At 44.2% G+C, this 17387-nt stretch overlaps 1 protein-coding gene across 2 annotated transcripts in view; it reads right to left on the bottom strand.

Moving 5' to 3' along the window:
- Positions 1-17093, bottom strand: part of LRP8 (LDL receptor related protein 8) — a 194220-nt gene extending 177127 nt beyond the window's left edge. For both annotated transcript variants that reach the window (XM_037404533.1, XM_037404534.1), the window contains exons 1-2: positions 16930-17093; positions 15961-16080 (exon numbers count right to left, since the gene is read on the bottom strand). In XM_037404533.1, the coding sequence (XP_037260430.1) occupies positions 15961-16080; positions 16930-16999 (190 nt within the window). In that variant the 5' untranslated portion in view covers positions 17000-17093. The remainder of the gene's footprint in view (positions 1-15960; positions 16081-16929) is intronic.
- Positions 17094-17387: the final 294 nt, after the last annotated feature.

The following is a 17387-nucleotide window of genomic DNA, read 5'->3' as shown; positions in this document are numbered from 1 at the left end:
AGAAAAACTTGGTAATACAATAGGGAGGACTAACTATGACTACCTGCTCTCCATCTGGAGGAGAAGACAGAATCTGGAAAATGCAAAGGCAGCTTGACTCACTTATTCAGACATAATGCTGTTTGAACAAAAGTTCAACCTGGGAAAAGCTCATCAAAACAAATCTCCATCAAATTCATATAAACAAGTGCACATCAGGGACAGAAACTTAAGAGTGCCTATTCACATTTGGAAATTCTTCCTGGCCATTTTCTGCAGTCAAACGAAAAATCTAATACCGTGGAAGTGTTTTAGTATTTATATATTACAGGAAAATCCTATTATTACTAGCTGCGGAATGGGTACTGAAAAAGCAGGATGTAAGTTACCACACTGTTTAACAGAATTAGAGAGGTTTACAGTGACTCACTAAATACTCTCACAGCAACAATAAACGCACTTTGAACTCAACAAGAGTTCTGTGTGCAATCTAATATCCTGCGGCTTAGCAGGAGAAACCATGTCTCCAAATGGTTCAGAGTTGGTTTTCTGGTTTTGTTTGGCTTTATCAGTTGAATAAATTGCACAATATCTAAAACAGAAGATGAACGTAGAAGGTTTTTTCCATAAGCAAGTGGACTAAAGCAATAATATCGAGGCTTTGCAAACCATATCCAGGCCAGGATATGAGACTGTCAGGCAGGACAAGGAGCTTCAACTGGAGATACTCAAATCAAGCATTGGCAGGAGCATAGCCTGCACACCACTTTGTGGGACTGAGAAACACTGCTTATTTCCCTTGGGTCCATCTCTGCTGTCATACGTAAGGTTGCAAGCTATGGGCCAAGTCTGGAGAAACCTTAGGCGCTGCAATGTTCATTGTCTAAGGCAGGATGAACACCAGCCACTGGCAAGTCAAAGCAACTGTGAGGATTCTTTTACTGCCATAAGCAGGCTCTCAGTACAATTTAAAAATGTTAACCCTTGTGATTTCTTGCTCTTTTAGCCTTCCTGTGTTACACTTCAGATCTATGCACTACACCTATACTCCACTGAGAACTCTGGGTCTTTCTGCTCCACAAAACAGAGACCTGTAGTTCAGCACACGAAGAATCTGCTTCAGCTGTATGAATAACACAGCATCTGTTGGAGTGAGCTCGGTCCCTTCCACAAAAAAGCAGAGCTGTAAATGCAGACTAAGGATCCTACCAGCAGGTGAGAGGGCAATTTTACAATCTCCAAATTGAAAGCAAGATCATACTTCGACTGGGGATATTACAAGCTAAAATATGCCTGTGATTGATCTTCCCTTTGCCTGGACACTGGAGAACACAGGCAAGAGAAGTACTGGATACAGACTGAATGAATAATCAATAAAAAATGGATGGCTTCTATTTTCATGGCTTGCCTATGGCAAGTCCTCACACAGTGATGTAGCTGGGGGATGTATAGGATCTGGAACACAATAAAACTGTATTTTCTTCTCCAAGGCACAATTACAGAGGAGTTAATTCTCATTTGGAACAAAACAGTGGTCCAAGCCCAGAAATTGCTGCCCACTCATCAAGCCTACTCTGCACGTAACTAGGTGGGAACTGACAACTTGACTGCGACCAAGGAGTAGTCATCAAATATGGTATCTCCCCAGCAAGCCTCCTCTTCTTCCTGCACACCATTATTCCTGGCTGCAGTACTGCAGAAACCACTTCAATCTGTACCATTACAAAGCACACATCATGGACCAGGACTGATCTTGATTTTTTATAGGTCCATAATAATGGTCCATACACTTCTGGAGGCTAAAAGTAACCAGGGTAATACCCTAGCAAAAACTGCTGCAGAAAACATTTTAAGTGAACAAAACAGGACTGAAACCATTGATTTTTGAGTTTGAAAAGGTTCCTCGTTGTCAGCTGTGAATGTTCATAACTGTGGAGGACAAAAAGAACCCTTGAAACACCATTTAAAAATGGGACGTTTCATGCAGCGTACTCTCATAACAACATTGCTCCCCTCACCATTATTGCACAAGGCATTATTTCACCTCAGGAGATAAAACGTACCCAAGGTAAAACTCTGCCTGGATGGGAAACAGTGTCCCTGTGTACACTGGAGGAGCCCCTGCCAGCACAGCTACGTGGGTACAGTCCCACAGAAAACCCTGACCAGGGCTCTTCTCTCAGCAGAACCACATGGACCACACAAACCTGTCTCCTTTCAGCCCTTCTGGGCCCACAGCAGCACTTTTTCCAGCTAAGAGACATCAGTCTCAACAGTGCTACACCAGCAGAGAGAAGGTCAGGCCTGTGCTATGAAGCTGCAGGGCCAAGTTGTTAGTCAGCAATCTGAAATAACAGATCAGCATTTCCTCAGAGGCTTCTGCAGCAGCAAGATCAGGCTGAGCCATCAGGCAGACAAGATGTTTTCCTTATTCAAATTTCAGCATCAGGGAATGGTGCTGTCCATAGATTAAAGTAATAAGGAAACCCCACCAAACGCCACAATTAATTAGAGCAGAACGCACAGCAAATATATTCCCCAAATCCCGAGACACGTATCATTTAATATTTTGATTTCTAACATTCTAACATAATAGAATGAAAGCCTCGATCTTCCAATACATATCCAATGAGAAATACAATACTCTCTCTGTCACACACACAGAGCACTAACAGGTATGAATCTTCCCCCTCCCATCTACTGATAAGAATTTATCCAATGTAAGACAGTGAAACCACCATTCTTATATGTCAAACTGCTGTAAAAATCTCTGCTATTATAAAAGTGGAAAAAAACCCCAACACAGTAACAGATAATCCCGGCTGATTACTGTAGAAAAATGACATTTACACATGCTCTTTTTCTATATTAAAGGTCAAGCTGATGCACCAAAAAGCTTCATCTACAGGAAATCCACCCCCAACCAGCTCAAGGAATGACACCAGCTTTCAGGTGTACCAGTCACAAAAAAATGGCCACAATTTTAAAAGAAAAGGTTTAGGGAATTTTGGTTTGTTGTTCTAGGTCTCATCAGGCTTGTTCTTTCCCTCAAGAAACCTAATCCCACAAGACTTCAATAAAAACAAGCAGCAGGGAGAAAACCATATTCAAAAACAATACAGCAAGATTCTGCCCTAAACCAGTCATTGAATATGTTTCTAATGCCACATTCAAACTCACACTCCCCCACAGAAAGAAAAAAAAAAAAAAATCTTGTGGGAAGGGGGCAAATTCGGTCCTGTACTTGGCTGCCTTCCTCCCCCTCTGTGGTTTTCACTGCCAGAGAAGCATCTTTTTTGCACTCTAAAATTAACCCTGTGATATGATAATGAAGCCTGCACAACATGGTACAGAAAAGGAACCTGTTAGTAACAAAGATCACTCGCTGCTCAACCCTTACTATTATGGACAACCCACTGACAGCTATCCAGCTTGCATGAAGAAGGAAGGAAAGAAAACAGTCTCCTAAAAGGATATTTTGGTTTCAAGTTTTCTTGAAACACTCCTACCGTGTGCTGAGCCAGCAGAGATTAAGGTGCCAGGGCAACAGCCCCATAAGCCAAGAACCCTGTCAGCCCCAGCACAAACCTGACTCTTGCTGCAGGAAGGCAACATTTCCCATGGTGCTGAATACCTCAGTCCTGACCTTGCAAGCTGGAGGATCAGAACTGCTCAGTGACAGGTGATGGCTTTTGTTCTACGAACACACGTCTGCTGGGTTATCATTTGCCAATACACTTCACAGTATGCCCAACAATTTGGTGCGCAAATGCCATGAACTTAATTGGAGTCAACAGCAGGCAGGTGTGAAGCTCCATGTCAGCTCCAGTCTCTCCAGCACTGTCACCCTAGCAGCCTCAATCTGGATCTCAGTCTCAAAGTTTAAAAATACTGTAAATGAACTAAACAGGTCTGGACAATGTGAACTTAGAAGCTTCTAGCCAACAGAAGTACATCTGTGCAGAAGCTATTAAGCCTTTCTACAAGTATTTGCACAAAATAAGGCTGGTTGTATTCACATGATTGTGTGCATAATCAAATGTGAAGAAATGCCTGCTGCTCTCTGCCAAGCTTTGCAGAGTCTGCTTCAATGCCTGAGCAAGAGAAGGTGTTAACAAAGGCTTTGTGCATTGCTGCTGAGGACAGGAACTCTGCAAAACAGGGCTATGAGAGTTAATGGCTAAACTCACGTGGAAGGACTTGAAGGAAAAGGATTCTAGCAAGACAATGAGATGCTGCGCGCAAGCCAGGGAAAGGCTCCACATTGCTCAGGCACATCCACAACCATGAAGAAAAATTAACTATGTTCTTTATCATTTCCCTCTAGAAGAGGGTGCCTGGATTTATACCGCAGGCCTCAGGATTTCTCCCCTCTCTGCACCGACACTCTTTGAAGTACCATGCCATGATCCGAGTCCCCCCAGTCAAGAACTGGATGGATGTGATTCTTTTCAGCACCTGTCAATGCAGCTCCTTAATCCTTATTTAACTTCAGGGATCAACATGCACTGGCACCTTGGGCAAACATACATAACACATTATTTTATAAAAAATAGGACAAAATCCTTTGTTAAAAAGCTCTTGTATAAAGGGGAACAGAAATCACCCAGTAAAGAGCAACTCCTTGAAGTAAAGAATACAATTTCATTACTCCAATGTGATCCTGGCAGAGATTGTTCCAGAACTTCCCTTTGAAACTCATTATTTATCATCCACCAAAGAATTGTTACACAGTTTAGAAGGGGTAACCTATATGGGCACAAGTCCAGTGGGATCACCCAGTAGTACCCAGCTAATTTAAATGTTATCTGTTATTGCCATCAAGGTAAGGACACAGCCCTACTTATCAAGTTAGCAGAAATTAATATTGTTGCACAAGCTTAAGAGAGTTGTACAATCTAAATTGTACCTTTATAGTTATACACAAGAAAGGAAAAAGGAAGAGAGGCAGCAATAAAACATATAATTGCAAATTAAACCTCCCTAGTCATCTTGGTTATAGCCAGTCAAGGATATGTTTATCAAGGCAAGTGTGAACTAGTAATAAATCACTTCAACAGTCAGTGCTCAGATAACAGCAAGGTGTGGGCATGGAGGTAAAGAAGGTGTGGTGAGACAGTTTTGTCCATGAAACGGAAAGAGCCTCTTTAGCAATGAAAAAATCTGTTGTGTGCAATCTCAAAACGGGGACTTCCAGCCAGCTGAAGAGGCGGCTGCAGTGATGACTGACCATATACATGCTGTGCTCTATTATAAGATGACTGTTTTGAAAAGCAAAAGGAATACAACGTTCCCCCTCAAAGACCTGTATTTTGTCTGTCTTTGATATCAAACACAAGTGATTCATTTGAAGTATCTTGCACTTGACCCAACACTAAAATTTTGAAACCGAGTTATCTCAACACTGGGATTTTTCTAAATATTTTAAAAACTGTATATGTCAAAGGCAAAGACTAAGCCCTTGAGCAGTGATTTAATCCAAGGAACAGGATTATCTGTGTAAAACAATGTGATAATGAACCAGAAAACAAGAAATTGGGAACATTCTTCACGAGTCACTAATGTTCACGATGAGCTGCTGAATCACTATCCTGGTTTCAGCTGGGATGGAGTTAACTTTCTTCTCAGCAGCTAGTACAGTGCTGTGTTTTGGCTGTGATGTGAGAATAATGCTGATGACCGCACTGCACTGATGTTTTTAGTTGTTGCTGGGTGATATTTATACTAAATCAAGGACTTTTCAGTTTCTTGGGCCCAGCCAGCGAGAGGGCTGGAGGGGCACAGGAAACTGGGAGGGGACAGAGCCAGGACAGCTGACCCAAGCTAGCCAAAGAGGTATTCCATACCATGGAACGGCATGCTCAGTATATGAACTGGGGGAAGAAGAAGGAATGTGGGGACATCCTGCATTATGGCGTTTGCCTTCCCGAGTAACCCTTACGCGTGATGGAGCCCTGCTGTCCTGGGGATGGCCAAACACCTGCCTGCCCATGGGAAGTAGTGAATGAATTCCTTGCTTTGCTTGCATGCACGGCTTTTGCTTTACCTATTAAACTGTTCTTATCTCAACCTTGAGTTTTACATTTCTTTCCAATTCTCCTCCCCATTCCTCTGGGTAGTGAGCAAGCGGCTGTGTGGTACTTGGTTGCCGGCCGGGGTTAAACCACGACAATCACTCTACAGCCTTGGGCAAAGGAAAACTTCTCTGAGCATCAGTTTTCACATCCTTAAGATAGTAGTTAGTTCATTTGTATGGTGAAGATTTATAGAAAGCTTAACTGCTAACCAGCCACTAGTGGATGACAGCATAACACAACTACACTAACAAGAACAGAACCACTCAGTTACAGAGACAAGTAGTATATTTCTTGGCCTATATCAGTCAGCACTGACATTTGTTATCAAAGAAACTGGGGCATTTCTCTGTGTTTCTAAGTAGCTGCAGAGATGCAATTGTGATTCAGGATGAGCAGTCTACAGGAACAGTTCTAAGTTGACACCTGAAATTCTTAAATTCTCTGTGCAAGTGTATTCACTACTCCTGCTATCACTGATTTTCATGCTCTTAACTATTCCCTGGATCACACAGAGTAGCATCATATCTGAATGGAGTAAGTCTAGAAAATCCAGTAAGATTTATTGATTTACAATCACTGCTAAATCAGCAAGCCAAGCAGCTGGTATCATAGGAGCCACATGCCAGAGGAAAATGGAAAGATACCTATAGTGTTACTCATCTAGATCAATGAAAATAGAAAAAGCCTGAAAAGCCACTAAAGAAATTAATCACATTAACTTTATACATGGAAAGCAAAGACGGACAGAAAACCTCTACCGGGTAATGCACAACTGAACAAAGACTCAGGATCAAAAGAAAATTTTAATTCACCCTTTGAAACGAAGCAAAATTTCACCTCAATGCACATCATACTACACATTACATCTCTAGGATGGAGGCATGAAAAAAAGTACAAACCAAGACCAGTTAAAATACAAAACAAAGTTAAAATCTGGAATCAGAGCAGTTACCTAAACGATGAAAAAAGTACAGTTAGGAGTTTAATATCAGTTGTGCACACTAGTTTCTTCAACGATTATTTTTTTTAATTGCTAAAACTACACTAAGGCTACTCGGAAAGGGAGAGAAACCTACAACAAAACATTTCAAATTTAACCAAATTCAAGAGGAAATTTCCATCTATTTCAATAGATTTTAAACACACTTTTTCCCCTCTTTCAAGGTTTTGCTAGTAAAAGAAATCACACATACAAAAGCTACAGAAACCAAGCTAGAACTCCAGAAAAGATAAAGCAACTTACAGCAGACAAAATTCTCACCCAGGATGGACAAGATTCTGCAGCACTAATGAATTAGATTTTTAATTATATATCTATCTTTAAAAAGAAAAAGTAATCACAGCATAGACAGCAGTTGCCAAAAAGAGCCCTTCTGGTTCCACAAGTACAGGACTGTGCTCCTGCTGCCATGGAAACTGAGTCCCTGACTGCTCTGGTCCTGGTACAGTGCCACACATGCTCTCAAGCATTTAATAAATATTAATAATGCAAAAATAATGTTGATCTATCAGAAGCAGAACATCTAAAGATAAAAATTGGCAATAAAACTCACTTTACATGGCCGCAGCCCAAAGACTACTAGCCTTACTCTAAGTCAACTACAAATCCTGTTCTCCCCTAGTACTTGCTCTTGACATTAACTGTAAGGTTAAATTGACTGCTAGGCCTTAGCTTAAGACTGGAAAAAGCCAGGAAATCTGCAGGAAAACCTGAAACACTTTCACTAGCCTGACAGGTACCTCCGCAGTAAGCAATATGGTTGTACTTATCGAGCAGTGGATGCAGGTAAGAGACCTCATTTCTGTTCTTGGCTCTGCTGCTGGCTGCTTGTACAAGCACAACTCACTCAGGGCCAGCTCCCACCTGCAGAGAACTATAACACCATTTATCTACCTCTTCATGAGAAGCAAGGCATAGGGCGGCCAGATCAGCCTCAGCTCTGGGAAGAAATCACAGTCCTTGCCAGGAACAGAACCACAAATCTACCACAGCATCATTATGAGGGCAAGACACAAAGAGAGACCAGAGATGGGAGCTCACAGCCTCTCTTTAACAATCTTCTGGTTTCTCTTAAGTTAAAATCTGGGGTTTGAAAATCCTTCAGTTTCATGGGTTTAGTTTTATTTTTCAACTAGCTTACAGCATTATTATAACTTTTAAAGTCTACAGTTTGGTATCTCTTGTATTTCAGTCAGAATTTTCCACAGAGCAGAAAACACGCATTAGTTTTATCACAGGGCCTTTTACCCCCTTCCTTTCCCTTATGGCTATCTAAATATTAATAATTTTAACAGGAAATAGAGTTAAAAAAACTACATTCATCATTTTCATTCCCTCACATGCACCGTAAAATAGTGTAGGCTTCCCTTTAGCTAAAACCAGCTGTCTGAACTGGAAGCAGGGTACACTGGAGCAGGCAGACTACTTTTCTACCTATGGCATGCCATTGCATAAGAAAACAAATAGCAAAACAAATCCTCATCCCCATCACTCACACTCAGCTTACCGATTTGTTTTCCCGGGCAAAGCAAAAGAAGAGAAAATGACATCTTACAGCATTTTATAAGTCATGTAACGACACTGAAAAGCAAAGCTGAGCAGTAATGTGCTTTGGGAACATCTTTGCAATTACCAGGGAAAAGCTGCAGGTAAATGGGAAAGTTGTAGAGACAAAAAGGACTCTGAGAAGCAACAGTACAAGGACTAGGAGAACTTCACACCAAATCCAGTCTACCAGAAACATCTCTCTAATACAACATCACAGCCTCTGAGGCACATCAAAGACACGGTAAATTTGCCGATGATTTTAAAAAGCTGGTGCCATTAAAAAAGGTGGCAGAAACAAAAGCTGGGTGTCTGCTCTGTTAGAAACAGCGAAGAGAATCATTAATTGTCAGACATCTTCAGGTGTTAGAGAACATTTAATGGTCCTTTAGATGGACAACGGAGTCAAGAAAACTCATTATTTCTAGCACAGGCCATCTCTTAGTCTAGGCGTGTCAGATAAATGCATTCACCAACACATTACACTTGGTTTCTCCGTTCTCATAATTGCAATTTGTTCATTTGAATTAGTCTCTAAACATTTTCTGATTAATATTAAATTATCCTAAGTGTTTTCCACTCTAACATCATCCAATAATAAAACACGTCTCAAACCTGTGCTAATCTTGGGTCTATAACATTGCAGACAAAGTGGCCTACATTTACTTTTATCTTTTTATACATTAAAATGCTCTGGATGAAGCTTGCCCACCTTGGCTCAAAATGTGGAATATGTTTATACCCTCTGAAAGGACAGCTCTGAGCTCTTTGATAAACAAACCAAGTGACAGTGGGTTTTGACTGCACTTTTGTAATTTTCTTCTTTAACTTAATCATTATTTTCAGTCTTTCCATTCTCCTTGACCTCAGGAAAGCTTTTCAGATCACAGCTTGTTCCTGTAACTGTATGTAGAGCAACACTTGTGCTTTCTTGCTGTAACAGAGCAGCACTCCATAAAATCAAGTACTCTTCCCTCTGTACCTGTGTAATGCCCACAGTGGCTATTCCACACACCCAGGTTCCCTTCTGTGTCTCTTCAGTGGTCATATTGCGGTTCTCTCTATATATCTTTCCCAGATCATGAGCAGGAGTGACAGAAAAACACAACCTCCTGGAAAGCCGTTAGTATCTAGAAATAATAAAACTCCTCAAGCGAATGTGCCAGGAAATGAGGAAATGGAGAACATATTTCCCACATATACTTCATGCTTGAATTTCTACATAAAGGATGCAGCACAGGGAAGATAACCCACACCCAAGAAATACACAAGTTAGTTTTCTCAGAGCAGACAACAAGAATATAATGAAAAAATGAAGATAAGCAAATAACATTCACTGTGGAACACAAGGGATCAGTAAACTGGTTTTGAACCTAGCTTGCACATTATATACAGTGCAGACCAGGACAGGCAGGCAACAGGCACACAGGCAAGCAAACAAGCCCTACCTCTCTGCACCACTCTTTCCAGTGCTTCCAGTTTTGGCATGAGCATGTAAGCTGGCCACGCAACTCACGAACTATCACAGACATACTCAAGAGCGTATGACCATGCACATGTCAATGAAACCTAAAACTCTCCACATGGTGATGTACACATATCAAAGATACACCAGCATCTCAAGAGTAACATGCAGCTGTCACTCAGCACAGAGAATACTGTCTTACCACTGAACATTAAGAAAAATTAGAGCAACGGATAACAGAGGACAAAAAATTTATAGAATAGATGTAGCAATTGTGACCGCTTGCTGTCTCACCTTGCCATGTCCCAAAATGTGCAAGCATGGCACACCATTACACTTCCGTGTTTCAAAGCCACTCAGGCCGCATTTAACTCTTCACAGGATCCAGATTTTAGTTCTCAAACAGGCTTTTCATGTACTTTTATTCCCAAATTCCAGCTCTAGTGAAACTTGAACTGAAAAGCAAGGAGACTATCAGGCTGCCTCCTGGGCTTTCACAAAGGCAGCAGGAGACCAACTCTCTGCAGATTCTTTATGCACAAAGCCAGCAGGAGAACAGCGGTCTCTCCTCCTGCCAATAGTAAGGGAGGCATGTCTCGGCTATACAGTCACACACTGAGGCCCCAAGGCAGGGCAAGGGCTGATGCAGGAAGAAGTTTGCAGATGCCACCTGTTTACCCTGAATTACGGATGCATAGGAACAGTCTTTGAAACAGTAACTTTCTCCAGACTGCATCTCATACCTGAAGCAGCCTCAATCCTGCCCAGTATAAAATACCCCTATGAACAGTACTCACCAGCAAGCAACACCACAGAAAGGATCCCAATACAAAGATGGAAAATAGAGCTGTAAAAAAGAAATAGTAATTCTGCATTTGGCTGTGTCCCCCTGCAGGCAGGTATACAAAGCTGAAGTAGCCTTGCAGCTTGTGTTTCATTTGAGGGAACTGGTTAAGCTACTGCTTGCTTTTTGCAGCTGTACTCTTTGCCCCATTTAAGGATTAATCAACAATGAAACATTCAAACAGAGGTCTTCCAGTCTCTTTTACCCACCCTCAGGTCTGGGTTAAGATAATGTGAACCCTACTTGCCACAGAAAAATAAAATCCTATCAAACACAACCATCAAACTAAGAGCTCTTATTTTATGTTAAAACTATTGTGTCTGGCTACAATTTGAAAATTCTTCCTTGTTTTCTGCTGGCAGCAGTGCCAAACAAGAAGAAACTTGCAAAACTGGGCAAACAAGAGCCACTCCCCCATCAAAGCAGCTCTCTAGGATTTTCCATTCTGGGCAATGTGTCACACAGCAGTAGGCACCCTGGGCACACAGCCTGCGGGCCCAAAGGCTGACCTGGCCCTGCAGCATCCACCTACCCTGACAGCGACATAGAAAAAAACTCAACCCACATTCTGAGTATCTCAGCAAAGAGTAATCTTTGCCAAAACACTGGTCTTCATAAAATGGACATTTTTCTCACTATAAAAATAGCTTTGGTGGTTTATAATATTGCTGCTGTACCGTTAAGGACAAGTCTTGATGACTGTGTATCTGCAAATATTCTCCAAAATAGGTTATAAATTGTGTTGACTTTCCAGAGTTTCCTGAGAGGAAAAAAACATCACTTGCTTGTACAGGGAAGGAGTAAAATGCATCTAAACAATGTTCAAAACTGCCCTAGAGCCCTGCTCTCATTGTATGGATCACATACAGTGTGGATCATGACAGTACAAGCTGTAAATTGTGACTGGGTTTTTGTCTTGTCAGGCCTATGCAAACTGGATTGAGCTCAAGTAAATAATTTTGCATAAAGCAGAGTCATTAGTCTTATACAGATTTAAACCTTGTAAAAGCTAGCCAAGATTTCTAATTCCAGAGCTTAAGACTTGATTTCCCCAGCAGCTCAAACACCAGAACTTTCACTATTTTGCTCCTATGAGTTTAGTTTCCTTTTAGTAGATACACAGGAACATTTTAAGGAACTTCTTTTTCTTTTCTTTCCTAGAAAACCCTAACTTTCTGAAAACATGAGAGAATAGAGGCATCTTCACATTTAAGCAACCAGCTTTATGCGTTTCATCTTATATATACAGCTTTATATATTTCCACCATGCACACAAATTTTTACCTCCTCTTCCTCTTTTGTTAACACTTCACAAGCCACATGTCTACAGACAAATGAGCACTGCCTCCCTTCTTCCTCGTAGTCTCCTTTGCTACCAGGATTTGTTTCCTTTTACCTCTTGTAAGGCAGTAACTATATTCATACTTGCTACCTACATGTATTCGGTTCCTTTTTTACCTTTCCCCAACAGACGAGGCACTTTCTGCAATCCCTGTTTTCCTGCTCTTCCATAAGTCCTCAGCGCTTTGTCTTCATACTGTGAGAGTCATCTATTTTTTTCTGTTGGCCCTCTGACTGTTTTAAATCATCAACACTACTTAAAGAACTTGCTAATACTGAAGTGTGCAATATGAATTATGAACCATATGTAGAACCGATACTTGCTCAAATGAGGAAGACCAAGAAGGCACGATGTTTCAACTTTAAAGATGCTTCCTGGAATATGCTAAAACTCTGAAGATAACTGAAACCAAAGAGATATACATACTCTAGTCTGTATTGCAGTGGGTACCTTACGAAAATAACCAATGCCTAATAATTCAAATAGTGCAAGCAACAAATCTCAATTCTCTAACACGCGCCTAGTCTCTACTGCCTGTTACCATAAGTGAGCTATGTGGCCAGAGCGCTCATAAATTCTGCCTTGGTCAGCAAAATCAGTTGAAGAAAATGTGTTAAACGTTTTTTTTTTCTTAAAGAAGAAAAACAAACTGGATTCCTTTCATTTCATTCATTTCCCACAAGTAAAACCTCTGAAGTCAACTGCCAAGAATTTGGCCCTATATTATAAGGAGGTTACTGAGCAACCTAGGATAAACTTACACACCTTACAAACCAGTACCAAGTAATCTGAATTGTGTAACAGCTCAGATCATTACTTTTTCATGCTTCAGTTCCTACACCTGCCATATTAACTCACACATCAATCCTATGGCAGGTAACTTGAATGGCCAACTACAACAGAAAAGAATTACTGAACAGAAAGCAAATTCCAAGATGATGATACAGGATGATTACCAAGACGCCTTCCTTAGAGTCTAAAATTCCTTCAAAAAAGCCAAATTATACCAGCAAAGCCCTAAAGGAAGTGGGAGAAAAAAAACAGAAACATAGAAAAAAACCCAAAATGTCAGTCTTAGCAAAGATGGCTTCTAGTAGGAAGCACATGGAGTACTGCCAGAAAAATTGTCTCCTTCCAGAACTATTTAAGATACTCTTGGTTACAAAATCTTCCAGTGTATATAGACCGTCTACCGCAAGGACAAGCTTGTTTCATAAACCAGTTTTTAACACAGATGAAGACCATCCTTCTCTTCAACAAGGGATGACATACAGAAAACAGCAATGAGCTGTTACAAATATGTTATAAACTCTGGAAAAGTGCATCAGCAAGTAATTACAGGGATTATCAGGGTATGTGCCAGTACTTACTACCAGCAGCCTACCAGCATATTCTTCTCCCTCTCTGTCACCACTCTGGCATGCTGAGTTTTCCAGAACAGTTTCTTCCATTGAGTACGTTCATAAGACAGTTTTTAAATTAATATCTGTTTATGACAGCAGTGATAACAGAGGTGATATCTAGAAGCAAAAACACGTGGAACATATTCTTTCACCCACTGAGTATAACTTGAAACATTACATACGCTGAAAAGCAGTATGCATTTTTAAAAGAAAACAGTGTTCAGAACAATATAAGTGAGAAAAATGTGTGTGAAAAAATGTGATGTAGATGTCTCTGCTGGAGAAGCAACTGCAAAGTCAATATATATATGAACTAAATTAACAGTCCATAAGTAATTTCTGTAGTCTGTTCACCAATCAATAATATGCGAAGTTCAGATTAAAGCAAAGAACACTTTCTGATGTCTCCACATCCAAAAATTCTTTTTCCTCACATCTCAAAAGTCACCATTCTACCACAATCTAGCCATCACATTTTTACCACCCCCAAACCCAACAACTGTAAAAACTCTCTGAAATAAAACTAAGCCAGATGCAATTATCCATCTAACCATCCCAACACAGCACAATTCACAAAGAGCTGACATTCAACGGGGTATTGTTTTACACCCTCTTTTCTGACAGAATGCTTAGAGGGCAGATCACAACTTGACGGGGGGGGGGGGGGCGGGGAGAAGGCAGCCCAGAAGCTCAGATACTAACCCACCCACTCATGCCAGGCAAGGAGCTCAAGCCACAAACCTATTCTTCAATGTGGAGTGCGGGGTGCACAATCTGTTCCTCAAGGTGCTACTCTAGCCATGATCCCAAAACAGCTCCCAAAGCACAGCCCATAGGCTACCTGCAGCTCACTGAGCCTTTGTACAACAGCGCACAGAGGGACTTTTAAATAGGAGGCTTCAAGAATACCAATACCAGCCTGCTCAGAGACTGCTGGCACTTCTACAGGTTAGTGTCTCTCTCTGGAAACTCGAACACTTACAAGAAAACTTGCCCCAGTTATGACTACGCAGAACTCCAAGCTAGTTCTCAGTCAGCCGTGGCTTCCTGAGTCTTCTGTAATTTGAAACATTCCAAATCTAAGTTACCTCTAACTAGTGCAAATGTAATTCCTGCATAAACCATTTCTACATCTGAATTAAGTAATGCTGCTAACTCCTCAGATCATAAACTTAGGCATATATAAAACCCTATCAAGTCATCTGAATACAAACCCACCCAAAATAAATCTTATGTTTTACGTTACAACATTGAGATGTTTCCCATGAACAAGAGTTTGGGAATCCCTGCTCTCTCTAAACGGGTCTATTTAGACTTCACTCTAAGCATCACCTGACAGATTTATCAGTGAAGCTGTAAACAGAATAGTCACATCCTGAAAAAAACACATAGCCAGTGACTTTTCTTGAAACATTCTCTAGGTGTATGAACTTTCAAGAGTTCATTCAGTGAATTATAGCCTGATGCACATTCAATGTCTATTATCTTACAGAAATAATTCAAGAGACTTGATACAATATTTGCAACTTAAAACTTAAAGACAAGTATCTTTTATTTGGAGACTTGGGCTCTAGAACTTCTTTTACAGAGGCTTCTTACACGCCATGGTTGAGACAAATTCTCCTAGGCTGTAAGCAAGATAACAGGGAGGTAATAACAGCACAACCCTACAAACGATCCAAAGTTTACTGGGTGCCACTCACATGCACGAGGGCCATACCACAGGAGAAGGCAAGACTGCCATCTTCTCAGGACTGAAAGTATAGATCTCCTTGCTCTCTCTTCCCTTACACCACCAGGGAATCAGTCAGTGTTACGTGGCTGACAATGCAAAGCAGCGTTACTTGTTCATCTCCCTTCTCATCATGACTGCAAATAAATATATATAAACACAAAACTGACACCAACCATCTTGTAGGATACTCGAAAGCAGCGTTTCACAGGAGCACCTGTCACTGGCCCTTAGCACTGCCTCCCCCTGCGTTAAACATCGCTCCCAACTGCCCTGAGGGCACAAAGTGTGCCGTCCGCGTTAGGCGCTCTGAGCGTAAGGGCTGCTGGAGGCGAGGGCGAAACCTCACGGGTGTCCCCGGCCGAGTCAGCGCGGCCGGCAGCGAGCAGCCGCGTCACGGATCTGCTGCTCCCGGCAGCCAATCAGCGCCGGAGCCGGGGACGGCGCGACTTCATTCATTCATTCATAAAAAAGAGGCGCAGCGCAGCTGGGAAGCGCGCCCTTCCAGGCTCGGCGCGGGGAGGGCCGTGTCCCCGGCTCTCCGCCCCACCGTGCCCGGGGCCGGACACTCACGGCAATCCGCCTCGTCGCTGTTATCCGAGCAGTCGTCGTCCTCGTCGCATTTCCAGATGGCAGGGATGCACCGCTCGTTCCGGCACTGGAACTGGTCCTCCTCGCACTCCTTGACGGCGCCTGCGAGACACGGGGCCGCGCCTGGGTCAGCGGGGCGCGCTCCCACGCGAGGCGGCGGGGGCATCGCGGGGCCGCCTCGCCGCCCAGCCCCGCAGCGCACCGGCCGCCCAGAGCACCGGGAGCTGCCGGCCGAGGGTGGGGGGACTGGGACTGGGCTCGCCAGGGCACAGCGGCTCGGTGCGGGGCTGGGGGAGACGCGCCTCCGCGGGAGGACGGCAGTGATCCCGAAGCTGCTTTGTGCAGGATAAAAGGGACCGTTCCCGTGCTTCCCCGCATTGTTTTAAAGGCGCGGGGGGAGAGGAGCCTGGGAATGGAAGACGGTTAAACCCGAAATGCAAAAGACAAAGAAAAATTATGAAGCACTGCGATGCTAGGAGCTCCTGCGCGTCCGTTACCGGTGCGAAACGCGCAGATACCTGAGGACGCGGGGGGGTAACAGGCACCAGCGCCGTCCCGGGAAAAGGGAACTGACCCAACTAAAGTTGAGGGCGAGGGGGTGGGGTGGGTGGGGAGGCGGGACAGCACGGAGCAAATCTGCTTTGCAGACACGGTGCAGCGCCGCTTTGATGAGGCACAAATCCCCTCAGAAAGGGATTAAAGGTGGCAGCTCCTGTCACCAGTGGGCGGGTTGCATTCGCCGGCTACAGAGCGCGCCCGGCCCCCGCAGGTCGCAACCCCCGAGCGCGCCCGGCCCCTCCGCAGATCCCAAACTCGCGCGGGGCACCGGGGCGAGTGGGCGCCCGGGCAGGCGGGTCGCTCGCCCCCTCCCCGGGAGCACCGCGGCGAGGCTCGCACTTGCCGCGACCGCCCCGGCGCTGAGGGACAGCCGCCGGGCCGCGCCGGACCCACCTTTGCCGAGGTGCAGCTTCAGCAGCAGCAGCTGGAGGAGCAGCAGCCGAGCGAGCGCTGGCCGGCACATGGTGCTCGCTCCCTCGGTGGCAGTGTGCGGGGTGCGCGCTGCCGGCGCGCCGCTCGCTGCCCCGTGCCGACTGCGGCCGGCGCCGCCCCCGCCCCGCCGCGCGCCGCCGCCGCGCCGTGACGCGCCCCGCTGGGCGGGCCCCGCGCGCCGCCGCTCGGCTCGGCTCGGCAAGGCACGGCACGGCACGGCCCCGGCCGCCGCCCCTGGGGAGAGCGGCCCCCGCCCCCTCGCTCGGCGCCGCGGCGAGCTCCGAAGGGGCCGTAGCCGGAGGGACGCTGCGGAACGCCTCCCTCCGTACGCCCGTGCCAACGGCGGCAGCTATCGAAAGCCCCGCGGACGGCACACGCCGCGCTCGGGCCCGCATCCGCGGGCCAGCTCGCGGGGGACG

Source organism: Falco rusticolus, chromosome 11 (assembly GCF_015220075.1).
Source record: "Falco rusticolus isolate bFalRus1 chromosome 11, bFalRus1.pri, whole genome shotgun sequence".
NCBI classification, from domain to species: Eukaryota; Metazoa; Chordata; class Aves; order Falconiformes; family Falconidae; genus Falco; species Falco rusticolus.
Note: the sequence above shows the minus strand (reverse complement) of the source record. Positions and strands in the feature narration are given on the sequence as shown.